Source organism: Natrix helvetica, assembly GCF_964273705.1.
Source record: "Natrix helvetica genome assembly, chromosome: 7".
Lineage (NCBI taxonomy): Eukaryota > Metazoa > Chordata > Lepidosauria > Squamata > Natricidae > Natrix > Natrix helvetica.
In genome coordinates, this window is record NC_138558.1 from 18,447,955 (window position 1) to 18,475,180 (window position 27,226).

Sequence of the window (27,226 nt, forward strand, 5' to 3'; positions counted from 1 at the left end):
TTGCAAAGGGGACGGGGTTTCAGGAAGCCAAAAATGCTGAATTCAGTGTATAAGACTCAGATATTCACCCTTCTTTTCTGAAGGAAAAAGGTGCGTCTTATACTCCGAAAAATACGGTAGTCTGGGTTCCTAAATGTTTGTGGTGATTATGTGTGGGAGAGATACATGTACAAGATAGATTGAATTTGCTTGTTATATAAATTTCAGAAAAGTGAGAAAATACTCACATATTTTAAAAAGGCATGTACATGGCTGGCCTTTTTTATTCTTCATTATTATTATTATTTTAATATATTTTTTTTATTTCACTTTGCCAGATGTCTGAAACCTCTGCCTAGAATATTTGTAAAAAGTCACTCTTCTGTCCATGAATAACAATGTTAGTCACAATCCCAGTTTTGTGCTTATTTGCTGAAAATTGAGCTTTAGTTTTAAAAGGCTCTGTTCCACTGACCCAAAAAGCTAACATATGTTGATGTTAAATTCTTCTTTGTAGGTTGGAATTTAAAATGCCCTAATGCAAAAATTAATTCATTGCGGGTTATTGTGTGTGAGAGGTTTTTTAAAAGAAAAGATTAAAAAAATCCTAGAGAGCCAAAATAATTGATGCTACTTATCCTAATAAGGAATCTGCTTGTCCTAATGTGTAAGCCACCTACCTACCTTTCTGGTTAAGACAACATATAAGTTTGTTAAGTAAATACATTTTCAGTATATAAAACAAGGTTTTCAAATTTGTAACTGTTAATATATTTTGCTCTCCACTGGGCTAAATAGCTAGAAAAAAAATCCATCTGTCATATGTATTGATGGGTGACTCTGTAAAAATTCTTACTCTCAGATATTTAGAAAGCTAAAGTCAAATATTTCGAAAGCAAAACCTTTCACCCCCAATTAGTTTTATAACTAGTTGTTTGAAGAAAGCTAAAATGAATATGCTAATTCAGGTAGACCTCAATTGGGAGCCATGACTTGGTCGTTAAGCAAAATAGTCACTAAGTGAAGCAGAGGTCGGGCTTACAATCTTCAGTTTTCCTTTGCTTTACAGACCTGCAATGGTCATAAAGGCAAGGAATGGTTGTAAAGTTACATTTTTATCACTGTGGTAACTGCAAATAGTCACTAAACAAGGCAGTTGCTAAATGTGGACTATCTGTATTTTACCTTGAAGATGTTTGTATCTGAAGAGTATTCATATATGCAGTCAACCATTGCCTTAAGTCTAGAAAGTTTGCTATCATGGTCACCTGCTTTATGTTTAATGCTGCCGCATAGTTTCTATTATAATTTGATAGATCACAGTGCAGCTCCTGATTGCAAAAGTCCCCAAAACACCCCCCCCCCCCTCAGTGCTAGCCAGAGGCTTTGAAATGCAAACCTGGAAACTTTTTTAGCTTCCCCTTTGTAGCAACTGATCAGGTAGTCTACTGGAATAGCAATTAAAACTTAGGTTTATATACTGCTTCTCAGTGCTTTACAGCCCTCTCTAAGAAGTTTACAGAGTCAGACTATTGCCCCCAACAATTTGGGTCCCCATTTTACCCACTTTGGAAGGATGGAAGGATGAGTCAACCCTGAGCCGTGAGAATCGAATTGCCGAACTGCTGGCAGCCGGCAATTAGCAGATACAGCCTGTAGTACTGCTTTCTAACCACTGCACCACCACGGCACTTCTTTGATAACTATTTAAATTTAATTCACTTTTTTGCAACATATAGAATTTTTGTTCTACATAATTGAAAATATCTCTGCATTCAGCTTTAAGAATTTGGGTAGTGTAAACAATGCTGTATGGAAAAGCCCTTAATATCATAAACAACAAGGATGCCAGAGTCAAACGCAGGAAGGGATCTTTAATAGGAATATTTCTCAAATACAGATAGATAAGCTGTAATGATGGGTTAAACTTTATATAATCAGTAAAGAAAATAAAACTTAAAATAAATGTTCACGTTGCTATAAATTAGAAAAAGTTACAACAATATTTCAACAGTGAGTACATCTAACAGTTGTATGTGTGATGAGTCAGTCCTTCATGACCTAAATCTTGACATCTTCCAGAACTCTGGACTGCCGGCTCAAAAGTCTTAGTCTTATTTGCATTGTTTTCTTTTCCTGTGCAGCAAACTTCCTAGACAGCAGGCCCTTGAGGAATTCTGGGAAAGGAAACATCGATGCTAGGAAAGAAGATGGGGGAAGCACAGCAGCTGCTCCTACCCAGAAGAAGCTGTGGTGTCACTGTCATCACTACTGTCCTGAAAATTCAAAAAACAATACTTGCAGGTTGGTGGGGAAATCTTCGCAGAATGTGCAATTTACCTAATTTGCTGCATCTGTGATTTAAATTGGTTTCATGTCCGTTTGACTTAAAGGCTTTTAAAAGATTATACCAAATCATGAGAAATGCATCTGTAAATGATTGTTAATTTTGCTACCCAAATAAATACTGAGATTTTAGGACCACTAAATATCAGCTGCTAAAGAAAGGAATCACCTGGTAAGGAAAATTTTGTTTAACTCATATTCCTGCTTAACATATCTGATGGTGGCAACCTTTGTGCAGGTTCTCTTTTTCTTCTTCTAAGCTCATTTTCCTATATTGGTATTCTTTCTGGATAATGCTTTTTACATTTCTGAAAATACAGAAATGTTAACTTAACTTAACTTAACTTTATTCAATTTCTAGACCGCCCCTCTCTCAGAAGAGACTCGGGGCGGTGTACAGTCATATTAAAACAATAGAAAAATAAATATACATAGTATAAATATAGAATAAATATAGGGCTGGAGGAGGTAACAATAGTCCACTGTACAAATTTAGTTTAAGTTAGATTAAAATTTTAAAAATTTAAAATACATTAACCCTTAAATACTATCCCAGATAAAATATCCGCCAGGAGGTAAAATGGAACTATAGATGGGCCAGGCCGGCTAATTGGAACAGGTGAGTCTTACGTTTTTGTTGGAAGGAGCAGAAGTCAGTAGTAGTCTTGGCAGAAAAAGAAGACAAATGTCTTTCCAGATGGTGTTGGTTCTGTTAACCTTTTTAACTTTATATTTGGTATTTGGAGTTAATACTGATTAATACACAACAAAATATTAAGCACATTTGTTCTGTGCCAACACATTTTCCTTCAAGTCTTAGGCCCAGAGAAACCCAAGTCACACATAGAGTTTACACTGATTTAAGGAGAATGGTTCTTGATAGAATAAGAAGGCAAAATGTACAAGTACCATACTTTTCAGAGTATAAGACACACTCCCCTCCCCAAAGAGGTTGGAAATGTTAGTGCGTCTTATACATCCAATATTCCCATTTTTGGCCTCCCAAAACTCCACTCCGCGGGTCCCGTTTTAACCAAACACCACCTGTTTTCACAAAAATGGGGTGCGCAGAGGGGTTGGGAGGCCTGCAGAGTGCTCCTGGGGGCCAGGGAGGGCAAAAACTTTTTTTTTTTTCCTCTTTGAAACCTTGGTGCATCTAATACTCTGCTGCGTCTTATAGTCTGAAAAATACTATACATTTTAGACGCAATTACGTTTTTCATTCAGTTAAGATGATGGTTTGAATGGCTTTCAAGTTGTCCTTCCTTCTTTCCTTAACAATAGAGTTGCTGTCTTAGGTTACTTAAAAAAACACCCAATTCTTTGGGTTTAAAAAAAGTATTGTTAGAATTAAATCAAGGAACAAACTTCATAGTTTGCAAATGTAGTTTACTCAATATTCTATAGAGGCAGAATTTAAAACATAATATTTGACTCTTCTTTTACAGCATATATGTTTGTACATGTAAACACTTAGTCCTTTCAAAAGACATTAGGATGTCTGTATTGTTGAATGTGACAATGACTTTTATAAACTCACATTTTCAGGAACTTTTTAAAAAGTGTCCCCTGCTGTTTTTAACTTTCTTAAGAAGTTGCCGGCCTTTGTGTCATAGAAAGTGTAACTTTAGTTATTTCTTTTGTGCAACTTCACACAGATAAGGGCTGTACGGTGAAGAATGCAAACATGAAACATCTAACTGCAAATATTTACTTGACTACATAATACACCTCACTATCTGTCCAAGTGCCACATTGTATCCTGCTTGGAGAATTTCACAAGAAAGGAGACAATATTTGTTTAAAGTATTTAATTTCGGCTCAGAATGAAACCCACAGACTCTGGTATATTTTTAAGGCCGTGGTGTGGGTTTCTTTGTTACCTTGCATCATCACAAAGAATATGTAAATACTGTCAACCTACCTGCAGGAGGAGATGGCTGAGTGCACAGGTGGATGGATTAACAAGGACCTTTCCCTGGGAGAGGTGAAAGCTATTGAAAGCATTTCCTAAACCCGGGCTTGTAAAGGTTATGTTAACCTTCAGCCTTTGGAAACACTAACCATCATAATGTAAACCAACTACACCTGGGAAGTTGCAAACACACATTTATTTTCCTAGCCCTTTAGGAACACCTTTTTGTAATAAAAACTTGGATGTTATCAAAGCACTCACAAATCTCCTTAAAAGCATTGAATTGTGAACAATTCCAGCCAAGTGAATGATCATTTAAGGCAGCTGACCATATTTAAAAACAGTCATGATGCTTATCTGAGGTGCTGAATTTGAGACATCTTCTTAAAGCTGTAAGTCAGTGATGCTTGTAATTTCGGCAGTTCGGCAGTTCAAATCCCTAGCACCGCATAATGGAGTGATCTCCCATTGTCCCAGCTTCTGCCAACCTAGCAGTTCGAAAGCATGTAAAAATGCATATAGAAAAATAGGAACCACCTTTGGTGGGAAGATAGCAGCATTCCGTTTGCCTTTGGCGTTTAGTCATGCCGGCCACATGACCACGGAGACGTCTTCGGACAGCGCTGGCTGTTCGGCTATGAAACAGAGATGAGCACTGCCCCCTAGAGTCGGGAACGAGTAGCACATATTTGCGAGGGGAACATTTACCTTTTACAGTGATACTTAGAAAAAGTAGCCAACAACTGTCCTCACAGAATTAAGTGTGCTTTTTATCTTGAAGCAGCTCTATATTTAAAAAATTGAAAGGAAAAGAATTTAGGAAATGTTGACATATCCCCATAATTATAAAGGCACTTTTGAGCAAGAAAAAAAAATGCTCATCAATTTTAAAAGTTGGCAAGTTTTGTCCTCATAGTAAGAAAGAGCAGTTGTGTAATTTATTTCTGTCAAAAATGTTTATTCACTATCCTTCTTTTGTTAAAAACAATCTAAATATAAAAAAGCACAGATTTAAAATACCTTGCTTCTACAGTTAGTCCCAACTGAATGGCTACTGAATACCCAACAATTTTATCATTAAGCAATTGTTAAGTGAAACCTCATGTGACTGTGACATCATTTTCTCTGAACTCATAAAGTCAATCTTTAAGCAAGAGGAACTTGTGAACTTATGACAGGAACTTGTGATTTCACTGCCAACTTCATTGACTTGCCTCATCTGAATCCAGCTGTGAAGTGAACAAATAGTGATCAATGACCATGGGATGCTACAATGTTTGTGGTAAAGTTATTTTCTCAGCACTATTGTAATTTCAAATGGTCACTTAACAGGACAGTTGTTAAAGAAGGATTATCTGTATTTGTTTATAATTTAACAAAAATGTCCTACAGAAGTTTTATTTATTAGTTTGTATCCCACCTGTACTGTTTTTACAAATGACATGTCTTTTTATCTCCACAATTCTTATTTTCCCCACAACAACAATCCTGTGGGTTGGGCTGAGAGTTATTATTTGCTCTTATTAGTCAATGAGGGGAATGGAATATTAGTTTTTTTTTTAAAAAAAACACATTTTGGATAATCTAATCAAATGCTGTGGGATTCAAATCTACTACTTTCATTGATTTATTGAATTGCCCAGTCAATTCAATTAATTGGATCTTCAGTATTTACAAATAAAAAGAGAAAGTGGTATTTGTTGTGTTTCTAAAAAAAAAAGGAAAGAGAAAGTACAGTAAATAAATCCTGATTAAATTGAAGATTTTTGTCATCTTAATTGACAAGGGACCTTATTTTGTAAAATTAATATTTTATCAAACCTCCTCAGATACTGAGCTATTTTACCCTGGACTCTTGTTAACTATTTTATACATTTAATAAATTTATACAGGTGCCCATTTCACATAAAGTCTGGGAGACTTGCAAGCAAAATAACAAAACCATAGTACAATATATATATATATTAAAAAATCAGACATAAATAAGACTCTTGGGGCTGCAGGTCTAACAAAGTGATTCTTTTTTTTTTTTCAAAAAGTTTTATTGGTTTTTTAAAACATATATAAGGAAAAGGGTAAGTGGAATGGTTACAAATTTTGGCAGTTGCAAGTGTGGCAGACGCCTCCTCCCTCCAAACTCATAGGTTACATCTAAATATCAAACATTAATACATAATGATAAAAAATCAGCATATTAATTCTAGAAAAAATAATTTTCAATCAATTTATATAGTTATGATATATAGTCTAGATATAATTTCATTATTACTTTCGGTCTGTTTATAACATTGTGGTTTTCTTATTCATTTTTGTGATCTGAGCTTTCTTAGTGTTTCCCCTTCACCCCCCGCTGGCAGAGCTCCGGCCCCTCCCATGTCCTGTGTGACCGTTGTGGTATCTTCTGTTTTTTCTAGGTTCGCTTTATTTTTTTCCATAAAGGCCTGTGCCTCTATGGGTGTGTTGATTCTGATTCTTGTCTCCTCCCAGAATATCAGCATACCTTCAGGCATCAACCATCTAAACCACACCCCCTTCTGGTATAGTTTATTCGCCAATTGCGAATAGCTTTTCCTTTTTTCCCTAATTTTTTTGGGAATCTGCTTCAGAATGGTTATCTCCCTGTCGTGGTATGTCAGTGTTTGCCCCCTTTGTACACCCAGAATTTCATCTCTTGTGGTTTTCCTAAGGAATTTAATATGAACCTCCCTGGGTACATTGTGTGTTCTGGCATATGCTGAATTCACTCTATAGACCAGATCTATTTCCCATTCCATCTGCTGTTTATCTTTGTGTATGTATTCAGCTAGAATATTAGTCATAATGTCCCTTATGTTTTCCCCATCTGCTTCTATTACATTTTGAAATCTAAGATAAAAGGACATTCTCTCAAACTCTGTTTTCATTTGTTGGATATCAAGTTCTTTGTTCCCCTTCTGTAAAGCCTCTACCCCCCCTTTCGCCTCCGCCACCCCACCCTCCACAAGGTCCAGTCTCTGTGAGTTCTTATAAATTTGAACTTGATTCTCTTTAATTTCATCTTTCATTTCCCTTAGCTGTTTCTTAATTTCCTCCTGGCCTTGTAAAATTTGTTGAAGCATTTGTTGAAGGTCTATCTCTGTAGTCTTAGGTTGCATCAGTTCTGTTATCTTTGACTGTGTGGCTGGGCTGGATGTTGCAGATGTTGGAGCAGAAGTGGCAAAGCCAGGTTTTCCAGGAGGTGGTCTTTTTGGAGACATGGTTTATAAAACAAAGAGATCAGTCAGTGTAGGAACTGGGCAGCTGGAGAAGTAGAGCAGGCAGGCGAGTCCAGAAGGCAGAGGATCCAAACAGGTGGGAGTTTCTTTAATCACTCTAGCAATAGATGAAAGTTTTTTCTCCAAAGAGTTCAGAAAATAACAATCCACAAGAGATTCCTCTGGGTGACTCGGAGACAAAGACCGGAAGCCTGAATTTTAAAGGTGGAGTCAGGTTTCACAGTTCATGAAGACAACGGAAGTGTGCCATCTTGCCCTGCCAGCTTTGGGCTCAGAGGCATAGAAAATTTTAAAAGTTCAAAAAGTTCTCAGGTCATCAATAAGTTCTGGATCTAAGTCCCATGAAAAGCACTTTTACTGGGGTGAGGCATCGTTAGTTGGCTCTCCCCCCTCCTCCTTCCCCAGGGGGCGAGAGCAGAATTTTAACAAGCCGCTTGTCCAAGGGGGGGGAATCCCCCTCCCCTCTAGCCGCTCCTCAAAGAGTAACTCCGAAAGGTTAACTTTTAAAAGTACTGAAAAGCCTTTCAATTCAAAAGTAAGGGGATGAAGAGAGGAAGCATCTCACCGCACCGCCGCTGCTTCCTTCAGTTTTGCATTCTCCGATCGGCATGGGGCGAGACGCAGGCGCGTCCTCCAAAACTGCTCCCCGGTGCCTGGAGCAAAGCGGAAAAGCCCCCACCAGCCGCCGCCGGTGCCAGAGCCTTCCGTGAGCTGCTCCTTCGGCAGGGCGCCTCTTCGGGGCGTCCTGTGCCCCCCCGAAGACGGGGGAAGCCCACTGAAGAGCGGGAGCGGGCAAAGTCCTTGCCCGTCGCCGTAGCCGCCGGAACCGGAAGTCTAACAAAGTGATTCTTAAATGTATTTTTATTTAAACTTATTTTTACCTTATTATTTACCTTACCATAAGTCGGTTTGCTGTCTTAATCGTAATTCATGACCGTCTAATCCAAATAGTCACTTGTTTTAGAGAATCACTCATCCAGCTCAAACAGTAAGCATCGAAGTACAATTTCAAATCTAGTAAGTCGTCAAACCTTCTCTTTCTTTAGCATCTTGCAGGTATATATCTAATTCTTGGGTTTTTCCCCCCCTTGCTGTATAAATGTAGAAATATCCTTTTACTATTGTTGAATGGACTGTCAGTTGTTAATATTGGTAAACTCTGAAATAAAAATAACATCTTTGGTAAAATATTCATCTTATTTACATAGATTCTGCCCAATGAGGATAATGGCAAGTTATCTCATGTTTAATAACCTTCCATGCAGCTACAAAATAGTTTTGAAACAATTTAGAGCTTATATTCATCAATGAAACCCCAAAATATTTAAAACCCTTTTCTCTACCTTGAACCTACTTTCTGCTTTTTTATATGCCCAAATTAAAGAACTATACTACGCAGAAGACATGTGACCCAGTAATAAACCGTACATAAATTAATTTATACATAAGGAATTTTTTGACACAATAGGCTTCTTTCATATGGATTTTGTAGCCTTCAAAGGGGCTACAGAGCCTTTTAGTAGTGAAATCTATTTACCAGGGGGAAAAGCAAGAATTAATATAAAAATGTTACAAGATGCAAGGATTTGAAGTGGATTTGGATTACCAAATTGGGAATTGTACTATCAAGCAGTGGGTCTAGCTTGGATGAAAGAATGGATTTTACTGAGAAATACAAGATTATTGACACTGGAGGACACAGTTGCATGATTTGCAACTGGGTTGGCATGCTTTTTTGTGGTATGATAAAAGTAGGGCACATAGCTATTTTCAAAGACATTATGTAAGGAATGGATTATTAACAATATGGGAAAGAGTGAAAGGGAAACATTATTCAGAAATACCAATATGGCTTTCAACAATGGAAGCATTGACACATCCAAATATTAGCAGTATGAAAAATATTATTAGATACAAAAATATCTTAACAGAAAGAGGGGAACTAAAAAAAACAAGAATTAGAAAAACAAGGGATTGATATAGGTTGGTTTTCGCAATTGTAAATACAATCAAGATATGAAAAAGATAAAAGGGAGTATGGTTTTAATTTAGGAAGTTGGGAGTTGGATAAGATACTTATGGGAATGGAAGAAAGACTAATCAAGGAATTATATACCTATCTATTAAGAACTATGCTAGAAGAAGAAGTGGTAAAAGTTACAATGTTAACTTGGGCAAAGAATTTTGGCCACACGATTGAACTAGAAAAGTGGCAATAACTATGGGAAAGGAATTATAAACTAACCATGTCAACAGCTTACAAAGAAAACTTACACAAAATGTTTTACAGATGGCACATGTCACCGGGAAAACTAGCTAAGATGTTTAAAGACAAGTCAGCAAAAAGTTGGAAATGTCAACAAGCAATAGGTTCATACTACCACATGTGGTGGACATGTGCAAAAGCAAGGAAATATTGGATTAAAATAAGAGTATGGTTAAAGAAAATGTTGCAACAAAAAAATAGAATTTAGACCAGAGATATTTTTACTAGGGATTATCCCAGAGAAATTCAAGAAAGAGGATACTTATTTGATTATACATGTAACTACAGCAGCGAGAATTATATTTGCCCAAAATTGGAAATTAAATAAGCTACCAACAGATGAAGAGATAATAAAAAGATATTAGACTGTGCAGAGATGAATAGGTTGACAATGAAAATAAAGGATAAAGAGGAATCTCAGTACTTCAAGACATGGGGAAGGTTCTATGATTGGCTAGAGAAAGCAAGCTAGAAAAGAAAGTAGGGAGAAGATAAAGTACCCAGATGACACACTATTAAATGAAAAAAAAAGGGGGAGGAGAAGAGGAAAACAGAAAAGAAAATATTAAGCATGTAAGTACATATTCAAGAACGAGATATAAAGGGGGGGAAACATACCTAGGGTAGACTAGTGAAGGTAAGGGAATAAGAAATGATACTAAATTATATCTGGGTGACGGAAATATCATCCCAAGGAAACATAAACTGAGTTTTGAAATATACAACAATAATAGAAAAAGAAAGGGAGAGAGGAGGAGAGAAAGAAAGGAAGACGGGGAAAGAATAAAGAGGTAAGGAGAGGAGGATGGAAGGGGGAGAAAGAGAAGAAGAGAGGGTAGGAAGGGGAAGAGCAAGAGCAGGAGTAGGTAAGGGTAAGGGAAGAAGGGAGGAGAAGGAGAGGAGGAAGGAAGAAAGTAGAGACGGGAGGAAGGGAGAAAAAAAGGGAAAACAAGGAGGTGTTACAAAAGGAGGAAGGGATGGTAAATAAAGCAACCCAAATTGTACATTATAACTTATTAAATGAAATAATAAATGTATAAGAATGATAGATGTAAAGAAGAATACCAATTATGTGAATGTATACTTAAAATGGTATGTAAGAGAATAAAAAAATAAAAATTCTTTGAAAAAAAAGATTTCACTATTTTAACGAGTCAGTGGTACAATTCACCTGGTTCTATACGGTTTGGGTGAACTGGTAGCGGTAGCGGTGGGAGGCTCCGCCCACCTGCCCAGACATCATCACATCCTGTTTTTATCACTCTGTGCATGCGCATGCTCACATTTGTGAACTGGTAGAGAAGGTAAGTTTATTTCACCCTGATATGTGTGTATTGATTTAGTAGATTTATTGCACTTTAAAAGAGTAATTCCTCCTGCCAAATAAATATGTAGATAGTGTTGTAAGGGCTTCTCAGTTAAAAGGGATTGTGTCTAATCCAAAACAAGTTTTAAACTGAATTTAGGTCTTACGCACAGGCTTCTGAGATAAATGGTATAAACATTTCTTCAGGACGTAGTTCCGTTTAAATGTAATCACTACCAAATTAAACTTCTTTTACTTGAGGGAATATATGTATTTCTGAAAATTAAAGCAAGGGCGTTTAGCATCTTATAGTTACAAATTATCATAGCATATCCAGGAGCTATGCGTTAGGTTTGAAGAATATGTATATGTTGAAATATATGGTATTTAAAGTGTCTCTGTCGCACATGGCTAAAATTTCAGCAGCTTGCAACAGCTGCCCACTTTAGATTCTGCCTCACTCAGTCCCAAAGATTCCTGTGAAAAAGAGGCTGCACGGTTTTCAAAATGTGTCTCCGGGAGGATGAAGTTTCAATTTGCTTGATGGGGTCAGTGCAAAAAAGAACCGGTGAGCTTTGAAAATCTTTGCTTGAAGTGGAAACCAGTTGGTGGGGGGGAAAAGGAGAAAAGGCATGGGGCGGGGAGGGGGGAGGCAGGAAAAAATAAAGAGCAAAAACAGATGGCAGAAGGCAAGAACAAAAGAAAAAAAGGTGGATTAAATAGAGAGAAACGACAGTAATTTTATTGTTTCAAGTTTCTCTGTGTTACTCAAACTGATTCCATTGAAAGGTTCTTTTTGCTATCTCAGTGTGGAGAACAATCATATATGTCAGTGATGGTGAACCTTGAGTGCGCGCACCCACTCTAGTCGGAGCTGCAACCCAGAAGAGAAGCTGCCCAGTGGGCATACGAACGCCGGGAAATGAACCTCAGGTTCCCAGCGTGTGCATGCTCACTGGCCAGCTAGTCTTCCAATTACTGGCGCGCATGCATGCTTGATGATCAGCTGGCTGGTGTGCATGTGCAAACTGGAAACTGTAAGACAAACTCTTCTTGTTTCTGGCATTGCTGCATGTGCGAAGACTAGCTGATCATCACGCGTGCATGTGCTCAAGAAATCCGGAAGAAGAATGGCGATGCCATGCATGCCAGGCAACATGGCTCTGCGTCCCACTTTGGGCACGAGTGCCATAGGTTCGCCGTCATGGATATATGTTGTCTGTTGGGGATCAGAATTGAAAACCCTTTGGAGATTTCTTTTAAAAATACCTTCAGAATTCTTTAATCATGATCAATATTTAAGATACCACAACTTGTGAATGGAAACTGGATAATGATATTGCTTAAACAGTTGGAAAGCTTCTGGGCTATGTCCCCCCTTTTTATATTTAGTACCTTAGTTAAAATTACACCATCAGCTAGGTAATCTTTAATTAAAACTTTGCCTTTTATTTTCAGGGTCTGTCAGTAATTCTATTACATGTTGTATTATTTTTCCCCCAGAAGTTTACTTTGGCTATTAAAAAATTACTATTGACCATACAACACAGTATAATTTATTTCCTTTCTGCTTTCTGAGTTGTTCTATGAAAGACTGTAAAGTACCCTGTTTCCCACGAAAATAAGACCTCCCCGGATAATAAATCCAGTCGGGCTTTTGAGTGCATGCGCTAAAATAAGCCCTCCCCAAAAATATTGCAACACAGCAGCAGCCATGAGGTGACCACGCTCGCCGCCTCCTGCACCTCAAAAATAATAAGACCTCCCTGAAAATAAGGCCAAGTGCTTATTTCAGGGGTCAAAAGAAAATAAGACCCTGTCTATTTTCGGGAAAACATGGTAGTATAAACCGGTTTCCATTCAGACTTGATTGTATATGTGCACCCACAATGCTAAAATATGTACTTGGAAGCAGGAAACAGTATTGTAGTGCTGTAGTATAAAACATATCGTAAACTTAACATAAACTGGAAAAAAAAAACCTCCACCAAAAAGATGCTTTAAAAAATGAATATCGGAGCCACGTGTAGTTTGCATAATGGTACAGCCTATTGTAAGCCCAAACATTCTGGCCCTCCACCCATCACATTTGCTTTGTGAGGGGCATCTCTGGCTGGAGATATGCCAATTCTTACTGTTAAATTGAACCCACAGTCTAGTTTGGAAAGCTGATGTTCCTTTCTCTGATAAGTTGGCTGTGGTTTTTTGCAATAAGTTCGGCCAAAGTTAAGGATGATGCGAGCAAACCATAGCAAGACACGGTTCATGCATTCCTCCACCCTCTTTCTGATCCGTTTTCCTGGCAGTCCCTAGAGCAGTAGGAACGAGGAAAAGTCACTAACAGAAAACTCCTAATAACAATTTGTCAAATAATTGAATGCAGCAGTGATGACTAACTTTTTTGTTGTTGCGTGCCGAAAGCATATGCTCATAATGCAATGCGTGCACCACCACATCTGCGTACGCCCCGGATATGCACTTGACCTCCTGTGCTCCCCCTCGTGCATGCGCCCTGTCCCACCAATTTTTGGCTTCCAGGTTGGTGCAAGAGGATTTCCAGGTCCAAAACATGGCATGGGGGCCCCCCCGCATGGTGCCACTATACCCATTTTGTGCCTGGAAGGCATCCTGCACCAACCTGGAAGCCAAAACTGGTTGCGGGGGCGCTGTGTGAGCCCCCAAAATTCAATGCGAGTGCTCCTGTGCATGTGCCCAATGCATGCATCCCCCCACATGAACCTTGACCTTTGCGCATGTGCGGCAGAGACCTGAAGACCAGCTGGCTGGTGGGAGGCGTGCATGCATGCTTGGTGGAGTTGGGTTGGGGCAATGGCTGGCGTGCCCACAGAGAGGGCCTGTGGCACATGTGCCATAGGTTCGCCATCACGGGAAAATAGTAATAATCATTAGAAGTCAACAAATGCTGCACATTTGGCCTTGCTTACACTTTTCTGTTCAAACACCAGTGGAAAATAACTCCCAAATATCAGAAGTACCAGATTTTTGGAGAAAAGGCATTTTTTCTCCAAAGAATGGCTAGCCACAGAGCATCATACTGTTTGGTTGTTGTTGCAGTTAATTGAATGATTTCCAGGTTCAGATGCTTCATAAATTATGAACAACGCTTATGAGAATCATGAATATTAAAGGCTAAGTGAAATATCTTTCTCTTTTTTCTTGTATTCAGCACGGATGGCTATTGTTTTGCAATGGTGGAAGATGAAGATACGGGAGGACAGAGTTTTACTACAGGTTGCATCGGTTTAGAGGGTTCTGACTTTCAATGCCGAGTAAGAAAATGTTGTGAACTTAACCTGAACTTTCAGAATCCGTCTGAATATTGTCGGGAATTAAAATATTAATGTTTTACATTATTTTTACAAGGTCAAAGAAACAAATTGAGAATATAATTACCATTAGTGTGAACAGCAGAAATATTCTGTTGTGTTTGACCAACAATGCTAAGGAAAGAGTGACTCAGAATTGTAAAAGTAGTAACTTAAGAAAGCACTGTAGTCCTTGACTTATGACCAACATTTCCATTGGTGAGCAAAATAGTTGTTAAGTGAATTCTGCCCCCTGTTACAACCTTTCTTGCTATAGTTATTAAACAAATCACTGCCGTTGTTAAGTTATTAACATGGTTGCTAAGTAAATCTAGCTTCCCCATTGACTGTGCTTGTCAGAAGATTGCAAAAAGTGATGAAGATACTGCAACCGTCATATATACCTGCCAGTTGCCAAGCATCTGAATTTTGGTCATGTGACCATGGACTTGTAAATGTGAAAAATGGTCATAAGTCACTTTTTCCAGTGCCATTTTAACTTCTGTCACTAAGCAAATGGTCCTTAACTTATGTCCACAATTGGAACTGGAATTTCTATCCTAAGTTGTCGCAGTTGTAACTCGAGTCTGACCCAGTTTTAGAACATTTTTTGTCAATCGCTAAACAAATCCAACTTCTCCAATGGATGATTTTTGCTGGAAACTAGCAAAAAAAAAAAAAAGGTAGCAAATCACAAGCAGGTAACTGCAATGCGTTGCGTCTAGTCATAAATATCAATTTTGCATGAGTAAGATCTTTACTAAATTGGGGGCCTTGGTTTTTAATACAAACTCAAATCCTAATGTGTTGCTTTTTTACATTTTCTCATAAGTTTTGGAATTAAACTGCACATGTAGAATAATATCCGAAAGAGTTTGATAATGATAAGCAACCTGAGTTATACGTTGTATCTGTTTTGAAAGAAGTGCACTCTTAATTTCTTTTAAGACGAGCACCTTGAACTGTTTGCATGCACACACATTTCCTTTATGTGTTTCCTTATCGTTTAAAATTGTCATGAACTGTTTTACATAAAAGTTATCTATAATTATTACAGGACACTCCATTGTCTCAACCGAGGAGATTAATTGCATGCTGCACAGATCAGGATTTCTGTAATAAAGATCTTCACCCTACTCTTCCACCATTAGAACAACCAGGTAACAAAGATTACTAATCCTAACATCTAACACGTATATATTTTTTAAAAAAAGACTATGTAAGTTTGTCAATGGTGATACGACAATGTAAGTATTTTGTATGCTGCCCTTTTTCATTCAACCTAAGATGATTTCCTAAATAATTTGCTCCTCTGAAATCAGGAAAACTGATCTAATAATAATAATATATCCTTAAAATGCAGGAGTGAATTTCTTTGATTCTTGTTTCTATTTAACTAGATGACTGGCTCATATATCCCAATATCTATAATTCAGTATGTACTCTATACTGTTTTCAGTTTAAAAAATGACTTCATTTTGTCTGAAATGGTATAGGATTTCCCGCCTGACCAGGGAGGTTGGATTAGAAGACCTCCAAGGTCCCTTCCAACCCTGTTATTCTGTTATTTTAGCCTTAGGCCAGTATAACAAGTGCCTCCAAGAGCAACTATGAGAATTTATAAATCTGTTGTAGGAAATCAGTAAATTACATTCGAGATAAAACTAAAATACATTTATAAAACAACCTGACTAGGACCTATGAGTAAAATCTAAAAGCAACCTCAGCAATCTTTGTCTAAGTTATAAGTATACAGCAATAGTATGACATAACATTATATAAAATGTGATACAGGTGACTATGGCCAGATTTGAGCTAAGTGACAAAGTTGTTAAGTGAGTTTTGGTCCATTTCACAACCTGTCTTTCCACAGTTGTTAAGTGAGTCACCGCAGTTACTAAGTTAGTAACACGGTTAAAGAGTGAATCTGACTTCCACATCGACTCTGCTTGTCCGAAGATCGCAAAAGGAAATCAAATAACCCTGGGACACCGCAGCTGTCACTAATAGGAGCCAGTGGCCAACTGTCCAAATTTTAATCACATGACAATGGAGAATGGTCATAAGTGTGAAAAACATGCTGTATTTTGCAAGGGCTTTTCCGTGTGCTAGCAACGGAAACGATCATTTTCTAAATATGAAAGAAATGTGTATACATGGATATGTCAGAGTAAAAGCTAACCAAAAACAAAGGCAAAAAAAAAAAGGTCTTAGTTTACTGGAAACAAGATAAAAACAGAACATTCACCCCCACTCAATGTTCCTCATTTTAAACAGCTTTCCTACGCAGCGAAATGAAATGTCCTCCTAAGAACAAGACAACCATACCCTGGTTAGGCAGGATGCTTATTAGACAAGCAGGAAAAACAGTTAATTCCCATTATAAGGTTGGAAAGAATAAAAATATTGGAAGTGAAAAAAATCAGGTTTCAGGCAGAACAGATTAAAAAAAATGTCTTTACTGATTTTATGCTCTTGCAAACAGAAATGGTGGTGCCACTAAGTCTGGCCCTTAAGCTGGCGATGAAATAAGCAGGGACACGAAATTGAGTTTGATAGGCTTTCATCGCAGACTTCTCAGGGCTTAGATTGCAACCGTAGTAAACCTGAACGCTTCTAGTTTGTGAATGAAAAAAAGTAGTTGGAGAAGATTAGGTATTTCTGAAATGTAGAGAGGTCTGTTTAGCTGCATTTTTTACAGGAGGTTGCATAGAATCTATCTCACAAATATTCAAACTGCCTTCAAGGAGAGGCAAATGAAAGACATTTCTCTGAGAGCATAGCTGATAACCATAGCAAGAACCAAACAAACCGGTAAATAAACTGTTTCTTCGAAACTTCTCCGGAAAAGAGGACATGAGATAGCCCACGTGTGCTCCACATGGCTACTTCTCTTAGGATAGGAGCAGTGGTGGATTGCAGGCTATACGCTCCGGAGCTTGCCTGGAGTACCGGGTACCGTTCTGGTACGGTGCTCTGGAGGGCCCACCCGCCCGCCTGAGCTCCTTACCTGTCCTTTAAGCCTTTGGCGCTTCCGCGCACGTCGCCTGCGCGATGCTCTGCGGAGCAGCTGGAGCGTCGTGGAGGCTTGCGGAAGCGTCGCAGGCAAGTACGACACATGCGCATGCTGTGCGCATGTGCGTGCGCTGCACGCATCCATGTGGGTGACACCGGGGCCGTTCCAACCGCACCGGTTGGAATGGAATCCGGAACCCACCACTGGATAGGAGTCCCCAACCACCAGGCCGTGGCCTATTTGGAACTGGGCCACGTGAACAACGAGCCAGTGCACATGTGCACGCAGCTTGAATTGTGTGAGAAATGGGCCAGTGTGTAACATGCACAGCTCAACTCGGGCAAGCTCTAGGACAGGGGTCTCCAACCTTGGCCACTTTAAGACTTGTGGACTTCAAGTCCCAGAATTCCTCAGCCAGCAAAACTCCCAGAATTCCTCAGCCAGCACATTTCCATAATTCTGGGAGTTGAAGTCCACAAGTCTTAAAGTTGCCAAGGTTGGAGACCCCTGCTCTAGGACACTGTAGGATAGTAGTCTTTCATGGGTTTGAATGCCAGGAAGTCTAGGAATGTAGTCTTTGACTTACAACCTTGATTTACAATTGGGACCAGAATTTTCATTGTTAAACAAAGAGGTGGTTAAGTGAGTTCTGCCCAATTTTATGACTTTTTTTTTTTTGCTATGGACACAAAATCACCGGCCTTGTTTGGTCTCTACGGTAGTAGTAGATACTATGAAATTAAAGCATTAAACTTGATTCAAACAGAAGATAGATTCCTTGTCTGCCTCTGCCATCAGAGGCAAACGAGAAAGGAAATGTTGTTCGGGGGCCAAAATAGAAGATGAAATCAGAGCTTGGAAGTAAACGTGCTTAATAAGAAAGCTAAGAGTCCCATAGGCACCTCCTTGTTGTATCACGCTGGTAGATCCGAAATACAATAGCCGTATTCCAGGGCCGATCAATAAGGATAGAGGACTTGCAGCTTATGGTGTTATTTCTCTTCATCTTGTCTTGCTATATAGAACACCAAAAGAGCTCCTCTTACTCTCCAACAGCCAGATGCATGCTGGATCAGTTTGCAGTTCACAGATAAAGAAATGTATACTTGAAATGGAGACCATAATCCCCTAAAGTCTTATTCAGATTTGTGATGGTGGCTATTAGAAATACATAAATCACAATAAATCTTTTTGCTGCTCCTATATTAATTGGACAGTATTTCAATATGAAATATTTCATTTCTTTATGGAGAATTTTTTAAATTGAATATATTCTTTTCCCCTAATTTTCTCACATCACAACATTCCCTAATAAAAATGCATGCATTTGCATAGTTGCTAAGAACAATTACACTTGAACAGTGGTAGGTTCCCACTGGTTCGGACCGGTTCGGCCGAACCGGTAGTGATATGGCGGTGTGGGTTGCTGGAACCAGCCGTGACCCACACCTGCCACGCCCCCAAACCAGTTCCCTGGTCTCTTCTGCTGTCCCCGGCATGTTTCTGTGCATGCACAGAATAGTTTTCAGTCAACTGTGCATGGCAGCAACGCATGATGAGCACAGAACAGTTTTCAGTCAACTGCGCAGGTGCGGCAGGTGCGCATGCGAGCGAAGCGAAGTTCGCCCTCTCAGTGAACCAGTAGTAAACTGGTTAGGAACCCACCACTGCACTGGAAACATTTACAAAGTCATGATTTATTGTGTGGATGCTCTGGGGCTGGCTTATGTGTTTTTCTGCTGTAACTTAAAACATGCTTCTAATTTTTAAGCTACGTTTTGACCAGTCCTTTATGAGTGCTAACTAGCTCTGGAGTGATGATGATTATTTGCAGACTCTGCCCTGTAAATCCCACTGCTCATAAGTTTGACTTTTCATGCATTTCTTTGTTAAATTTCTGTGCCACTAAATCCGTGTAGAGTCAAGATTTCTTAAGGAAAAACGTGACTGGCGGTTGAAAGTTGGAATAGAATATGATCGAATTTGTAAACTTGTTAAGTTCCACTCCAGCCCACTCATAAGTTGCCTATCTCACAATGTGTTTATTTGATAATTACACAATGCCATGATGGTAACAATTGCATATCCGTGGAAGTGATGGTAAAATACTTTATGGTCACTTCTGCATTTGCCACCATCACAGAATTGTGCAATGCCCAAGCTATTAAAAAGAAGAATGGGGGTTATTAACAAGGAAATCTGGATTTAAAGGTGATTCAGCCTATTATAAAACTGTGGTGGAATCCAAAAAGTTCAGGGGAGGCATATTCTTTGAACCAATGTGATTTTGTTCTCCTGTTCTGGGTAGCAGTGGTTAACGTGAGGAACTTTATAATTTCATCTGGACGCTGCAATTTCTAATATCTTCACTGTCTTAATTTTATCATTCCCTGATGCTTGCTGATCGCAAATATGTGTGAACTGCAGTTAAATATGATAAGTAACATCATCTCTGATTGATAAAAGCTTTTGTTTTCTAATTTAAGCTTTTTCAAAGGGAAACGTTCATCAGAAGGCTCTGCTAATTTCGGTGATCGTCTGTAGCATACTCTTGGTGGGCATCATCATATTCTTTTACTTCAGGTATGTCTGAAAAAAGAAAATTATACTTTCTTCCTTGACTGTTTCTTTACGTCACAATTTGACATGAATGATCAGTTTAATGTGTTCTAATTTCTTGGGTTTGTATGAAGAAATTTGGTTTTAATAGTACTTTTGACATGGCTTTTTCAGTCAGAACGGAGACATACAAAAACTGAATTTGTACGTGTAAGATAAATGTGAAGTGGGGTTGTGAATTAAGTCAAACAGGCATTGTTAGCTTGGTATGTTAAAAATCATCATCAGTGCTGGTTTAAATTGTTAAGTACTGACATTTTTAGGATTTGGGGTAAGTATCCATAAGTATTTGATATTCAGGTATAGATAGAAATGTCTAAAATATTCAGATTTATCTGTTAAACATGACTAGACATCACATTGTAATTTCCGTTCAGTTAACGATGAATTTTAAATTTTTTATTACTTCTCCGGGCTGTGCCAGAGTTAAAATAAACATTGCAGAATTGTTTTGTGAATTAGGCTCATGGAAATAACACTCTAGTAAACCATGGGTTGTTTCAAAGGCATCTTTCATAAAATTAATTTGTATATGTGTTTATTTGCTGACATGCCTAGAGGCATATATCCCATTATATATGGGATGGTGGTTTGATAATTAAGAACGACACATTTGGGGATGTCCTAGTTCAGCGATGGCGAGCCACAAGGTGGGGGCAGCGCAGGGGGGTCGTGTGTGGGCGTGCCACACCCATAAAGCAATGCGCGACCCCGCAGTGCGCATGCGTGCACAACGCGCGACCCCCCCATTTTTACATGCTTTTTTCGCCCTCCCCAGGCTCCAGAGGCTTTATCGGAGCATGGGGAGGGCGAAAAGAGCCTCCCCCACCCCCCGGAGGCCCTCCAGAGGCTTCAGGGACCATCCGGAGGCTTCCCAGAAGCCTTCGGAATGCTTAAAACGACCCTCCGAGCACACCGGAAGTGACTTCCGGTTTGCTCAGAGGGTCGTTTTAAGCGCTCCGAAGGTGTCAGGGAAGCCTCTGGACAGTCCCTGAAGCCTCCGGGGGGGGGGGTCGGGAAGGCTCTTTTCGTCCTCCCCAGGCTCCTATAAAGCCTCTGGAGCCTGGGGAGGGCGAAAAATGGCTTTTAAAAAGGTGAACTCAGCTGGCCAGCACGCGCATGTGCTTGCCAGCTGACAGGGCAGCACCTCGTGTGCCCTGACAAATGGCTCCGCGTGCCACCTGTGGCACGCGTGCCATAGGTTCGCCATCACTGTCCTAGTTGAACTTTGTTTCTTTTCCTGGGTATATGCCACTGCCCCTCATGGTCTTGGGAAACATATTTTGGATTTAGGAAGGTGTTGGCAAGTGTGCCACATTTGCCCTTAGGTAATTCAGATCAGCCGTTTTCCTATTGAATTTGGATCATAGTACATTCTTAATGCTTAAGTCTTTGTGATTTCTGGTTTTTTTTCTTTTTGAGTAACACAGTGTCTTAAAAAAAGAGTCTCCTTCCTTCCTTCCTTCCTTCCTTCCTTCCTTCCTTCCTTCCTTCCTTCCTTCCTTCCTTCCTTCCTTCCTTCCTTTCCATGGTTTACAGTAACTCACAGAGCAAGTACATCTATCCAGGAGACAAAACCATTACGAAGTTGTGTATACCTACCATTAGATTAGATGGTGGTGGCTCAATGGCTAAAACATTGAGCTTATCGATCAGAAAAGTCAGCAGTTCGGCAGTTCGAATCCCTAGCACTGCATAATGGAGTGAGCTCCCATTACTTGTCCCAACCTCTGCCAACCTAGCAGTTTGAAAGCATGTAAAAATGGAAGTAGAAAAATAGGAACCACCTTTGGTGGGAAGGTAGCAGCGTTCTGTGTCCCTTCGATGTTTAGTTATGCTGGCCATATTACCACAGAGACGTCTTTGTACAGCTCTGGCTCTTTGGCTTTGAAACAGATGAGCGCCGCACCCATAGAGTCAGGAACGAGTAGCACATATGTGTGAGGGGGACCTCTATGTTTATCATTAGCATGTATACGTATAATTAGCATAATTCCCAAATTATCCTAGATAGGGCTATGACAAATAAAGTAGCATAAGCCCCGATGGATATTATCAAGAAGGTTATGTTTTCTGAACAGATTTTCTCAACCTGGGGACCCTCAAGACATGTGGACTTCAATACCCCAGGTAGCACAACCACTGCTGATAATTTGAAGAGCTAAATTGCTCACATCTGGAAGATACACAAATTAGGCAAAGCTGCTGGCCTGCAGAATGAAATGGCAGGGTTTTTTTTAACCAGTTTTAATATTTAATTATTATGTTCCTCCAGGCAACTCTACTGCCAAAGTAGCATGACAATAAAGCACATTCATTCGTAGGGAAAAATAACTGACCAGACTTTCTTTGAAATTCATTGTTTTCTTCCATCGATTTAATTAGGATGGATTCCCATTTGGCTCTTCTGTTCATAAAAAGTATTTCGTGCAGCTCCACTGTGTAATTTTATTAGATTGCATGGTATACCTTGGCACCTTTGGAATGGATTTTTCTTCTTTATTCCTGTCACTTTCTTCCTTTTCTACTGAATCTCTGAGATATTATAACATACAAACTTGCTTTTACTTTAATCTCTTCATGTACTTTTGTAAGTTACTTATATTTGCCGGTCATGACCCCTTGTGAAGGGATAAGTTGATGTGAATAATGTACTGGAAAATAGTGTTGGCCACTAGCCTTATCCATAATTTAATTGTGAACGAGAGGATAGACTGGTATATATACTGTGTTTTCCCGAAAATAAGACAGGGTCTTATTTTCTTTTGACCCCCGAAATAAGCACTTGGCCTTATTTTTGGTGCAGGGGGTGCAGGAGGTGGCAGGCGTAGTCACCTCATGGCTGCTGCTGTGCTGCAATATTTTCAGGGAGGGCTTATTTTCGGGGGAGAGCTTATTTTAGCGCATGTGCTTAAAAGCCCAATTGGGCTTATTATCCGGAGAGGTCTTATTTCCAGGCAATGGCGTATTGCTGAAATCTGCCGATAGTGAAGAGTTCCCCCTCATGGAGAACTATTCAGTCAGTCTCTGTGCATCAATCCTGACCCCAGAGCAAGGGAAATAATGCAAGAATTGTATACTGGGACAGCTGACTAGACATGAGGGTTTGCTTATTATGCTCAGATCAAACTCAGAGAGCTTGTATTTTACCATTCTCCAAGCTGCATGACAGCATATGTTTTTCAATTTCATTGCAAGGATGGTTACGATTTTGCCCAGGCTGCTAATAGTACTGGGTAATTTTAGTCTCCTTTCCCTCAGGTAGGAGGCAGTTCAGGAGTTAATGTTTGCCATTACAGCCATGTGCTTGTCCCTGTTTATTACAAAGGTAATAGATTTTTATTTGTAATAAATAAGGGACGCAGTGGCTCAGCGGCTAAGACGCTGAGCTTGTCAATCAGAAAGTTCGGCAGTTCGAATCCCTAGCTCTGCGTAACGGACTGAGTTCCCATTACTTGTCCCAGCTTCTGTCCACCTAGCAGTTCAAGAGCATGTAAAAATGCAAGTAGAATAGGGACCACCTTTGGTGGGAAGGTAGCAGCGTTCTGTGCGCTTTGGCGTTTAATCATCCCGCCACATGACCACAGAGCCGTCTTCGGACAGCACTGGCTCTTTAACTTTGAAACAGAGATGAGCACCGCCCCCTAGAGTCAAAAACGACTAGCACGCTTGCGCGAGGGGAACCTTTACCTTTAATAAATGTTTGCTCATTGTTAAATGTAATCAGATAGTCTTATAATGTATGTATATAATGATGATAACGAGAAGGGTAAAAATTTACAGAGAGACAAACAATGTCACGAGGGCCTTAAAATGCTGAATTATTCATAGCATTTAAGGATGGGAAAACGATAGCAAACAAAGGTAGAAACATATTATTTTGCTTGCTTTCATGACCAACCAGTATTGGCAGCATCACCTGTAGTTATTCTTTTATATATCTGCAGGTATAAAAGGCTAGAAAGGAGACGGCGGCCTCCTCATTACAATATTGGACTTGAACAAGATGAGACTTATATTCCACCAGGAGAATCCTTGAAAGACCTCATTGAGCAGTCACAGAGCTCAGGAAGTGGTTCAGGGCTCCCTCTATTGGTAAGAAAAGAGTACTGAGATCATAATTATAATGGTCAATCTATCATATAACAATTGGCATCATTTGCACAATTTGTTTGCATTGTAAAGAAAACAACAGCATTAGTGTTTCATGAAAAATATAGGACAAAAGCTGTAGGCTACGGGGGAATAGCTAAGAAGACCCCAGTTTTGTAGGTTCTCAGTTCTTGCTTTTGTATTATTAGTTTGATCGGATTTTGTCCATTTTTAAAACTACAGAAACTTTTAATTTTGTGTTTTTAAACTTCATTTTCATTTCAAAACAAGTTGAAAAAAATGTGAATCTTATAAGTGAGTTTTGTCCTCATGTTCCAACTGAATGAATTGAATACTCAGGGTGAACGTGATATAAAAACAACTTTAGACTACGAATTCTGGGAGTTGAAGTCCAGGCTAGCAATTCTGGGAGTTGAAGTCCAGACAGCTTAAGGTTGCTAAAATTGAGAAATATTTGGTTAAGGAATTGACTAAGACCAATACAATACAATACAATAGCAGAGTTGGAAGGGACCTTGGAGGTCTTCTAGCCCAACCCCCTGCCTAGGCAGGAAACCGTATACCATTTCAGACAAATGGCTATCCAACATCTTCTTAAAGTCTTCCAGTGTTGGAGCATTCACAACTTCTGGAGGCAAGCTGTTCCACTGATTAATAGTTCTAACTGTCAGGAAGTTTCTCCTCAGTTCTTAGTTGTTTCTCTCCTTGATTAGTTTCCACCCATTGCTTCTTGTTCTACCCTCAGGTGCCTTGGAAAATAGTTTGACTCCCTCTTCTTTGTGGCAACCCCTGAGATATTGGAACACTGCTGTCATGTCTCCCCTAGTTCTTCTTTCTATTAAACTAGACATACCCAGTTCCTGCAATGGTTCTTCATATGTTTTAGTCTCCAGTCCCCTAATCATCTTTGTTGCTCTTCTCTGTACTCTTTCTAGAGTCTCCACATCTTTTTTACATCGTGGCGACCAAAACTGAATGCAGTATTCCAAGTGTGGCCTTACCAAGGCATTATAAAGTGGTATTAACACTTCACGTGATCTTGATTCTATCCCTCTCTTGATGCAGCCTAGAACTGTGTTGTCTTTTTTGGCAGCTGCTGCACACTGCTGGCTCATATTTAAATGGTTGTCCACTAGGACTCCAAGATCCCTTTCACAGTTACTACTACTGAGCAAGACACCACCTATTCTGTACCTGTGCATTTCGTTTTTGTTGCCGAAATGTAGAACCTTACTCTTCACCATTGAATTTCATTTTATTAGATAGTGCCCAATGTTCAAGTTTGTCAAGATCCTTCTGTCAAGACCAGAAAAATCCAATTGCATATCTCTACTTAATTATAATGAAACTAAAATACTTTGGCCACCTAATGATAAGGAAGGACTCACTGGAGAAGAGCCGAATGCTGGGAAAGATGGAGGGCAAAATAAGGGGACGAGAAAGAATGAGGTGGCTCTATGGAGTCACTGAAGCAGTGGGCATGAGCTTAAATGGACTCTGGGGGATGGTAGAGAACAGGAAGGCCTGGAGGAACATTGTCCATGGGGTCACGATGGGTCAGACACGACTTCGCAACTAACAACAACAACAACTTAATAGAGGTTCACTAGATATCTGAGCATCATTTGTTAGTGAATACGAAATTATATTTTGTCCTGATTTTGACTTACGTAAGATATTTGTGGGCCACAGGGAGAAAAGAATCCTGGACTAGGTAGGGCAGACCTGCAAGATCAGATCAAAGACCTAATACTATTAACTCAAGAGGAAATATCCAGTCTTGAAAATGGTTCCAACTTTTGAAAAATTACAAAAATTGTGTCTAGTCGGAAGTAGGTATAATTCTAATATCTCTGAAAAGGTACAAAGGACCATAGCGAAACAGATTCAGATGGTGAAGCAAATTGGCAAAGGTCGCTATGGGGAAGTGTGGATGGGAAAGTGGAGAGGAGAAAAAGTGGCTGTGAAAGTTTTCTTCACCACCGAGGAAGCCAGCTGGTTTCGAGAGACAGAAATCTATCAGACGGTCCTGATGAGGCATGAAAATATTTTGGGTGAGTGGCACAGTTAAATGTAACCTTTGCATTGCCCCATCTTGTCTCCCCTGAGGTGAAGTTGGCCTCATTCCTTCTGATCTTTTGAAGGGCTCTATTGTTAACACGTCTTCCTCTACTTTTAACTTCGGCAAACGTTTTTCTTTATATTTTAATTGTTCATAATTATAAATATTTTTAGTAATTTAATAGTAGAGCTAGGTTCTTCTGACAACTACATTGCTACATAAATCCTGTTGCTACTTTATTATGATGAAGTAGCTGCTACTGCTTTGAAGCTGGTCTTCCACTAGTTTGGCTGAATCCTTGGCCATTTCTGAGCTCGGCTTGCTGAAAAGCCCATTAACTATCCGAAATTTATGACCTAGAGCAGCGGTGTCAAACTCAAGGCCTGGCGGTTGAATTTAGCCCATGGGGTGCTTAGATCTGGCCCACGGGGTCACCCTGGGAACAGTGAAGGATTGGCCCACGGTGCCTCTGCCAGCAAAAACGGAGCTCGGGAGGGTCCTGTGTTGCTTTCCAGAGCTCTGTTTTCACTGGGAGAAGGTTGCAGGAGGCCATTGTTGCTGAAAACAGATTTTGGGAGTCTGTTTTTGCTGGCAGAGCACTCACCTGTGCCCCTGACATGAGTGATGCTGAGCTGGCCACACCCACCCTTGCTACACCTACCCTGGCTCCCTGACATCAAACACAACCCTGATGTGGCCCTCAATGAAATCCGAGTTTGACACCTCTGGCCTAGACCATCAGTTCCAATGCGAAGCTGGATCTCTACATCTACATTGAGTTTTTGTGTAACTTTTTAAGTGTGTTTCAATTATTTGTTACCACTATCTTGAGGTGAACATGTTGGTTGTTATTTCTTCAGAAAGGGGTAAAAACAGAACAGATACAGAGAGGGAGGGAGGAGAGAGAGAGAGAGAGAGAGAGAGAGAGAGAGAGAGAGAGAGAGAGAGAGAGAGAGAGAGAGATCTGTTGTCTGTTTTCTTTGCTTTAACAAACAGAAACTTTTACTTTTAGAAAAGTCTTGTC

General features: G+C 39.6%; 1 protein-coding gene across 1 annotated transcript in view; it reads left to right on the forward strand.

Annotated features, from left to right (window-relative positions):
* Positions 1 to 27,226, forward strand: part of BMPR1B (bone morphogenetic protein receptor type 1B) — a 126,850-nt gene that overhangs the window by 89,707 nt on the left and 9,917 nt on the right. Inside the window, exons 3-8 of the mRNA XM_081960471.1 lie at positions 2,124 to 2,283; positions 14,254 to 14,356; positions 15,450 to 15,552; positions 19,895 to 19,991; positions 23,975 to 24,122; positions 26,002 to 26,194. Of these exons, the coding sequence (XP_081816597.1) occupies positions 2,124 to 2,283; positions 14,254 to 14,356; positions 15,450 to 15,552; positions 19,895 to 19,991; positions 23,975 to 24,122; positions 26,002 to 26,194 (804 nt within the window). The remainder of the gene's footprint in view (positions 1 to 2,123; positions 2,284 to 14,253; positions 14,357 to 15,449; positions 15,553 to 19,894; positions 19,992 to 23,974; positions 24,123 to 26,001; positions 26,195 to 27,226) is intronic.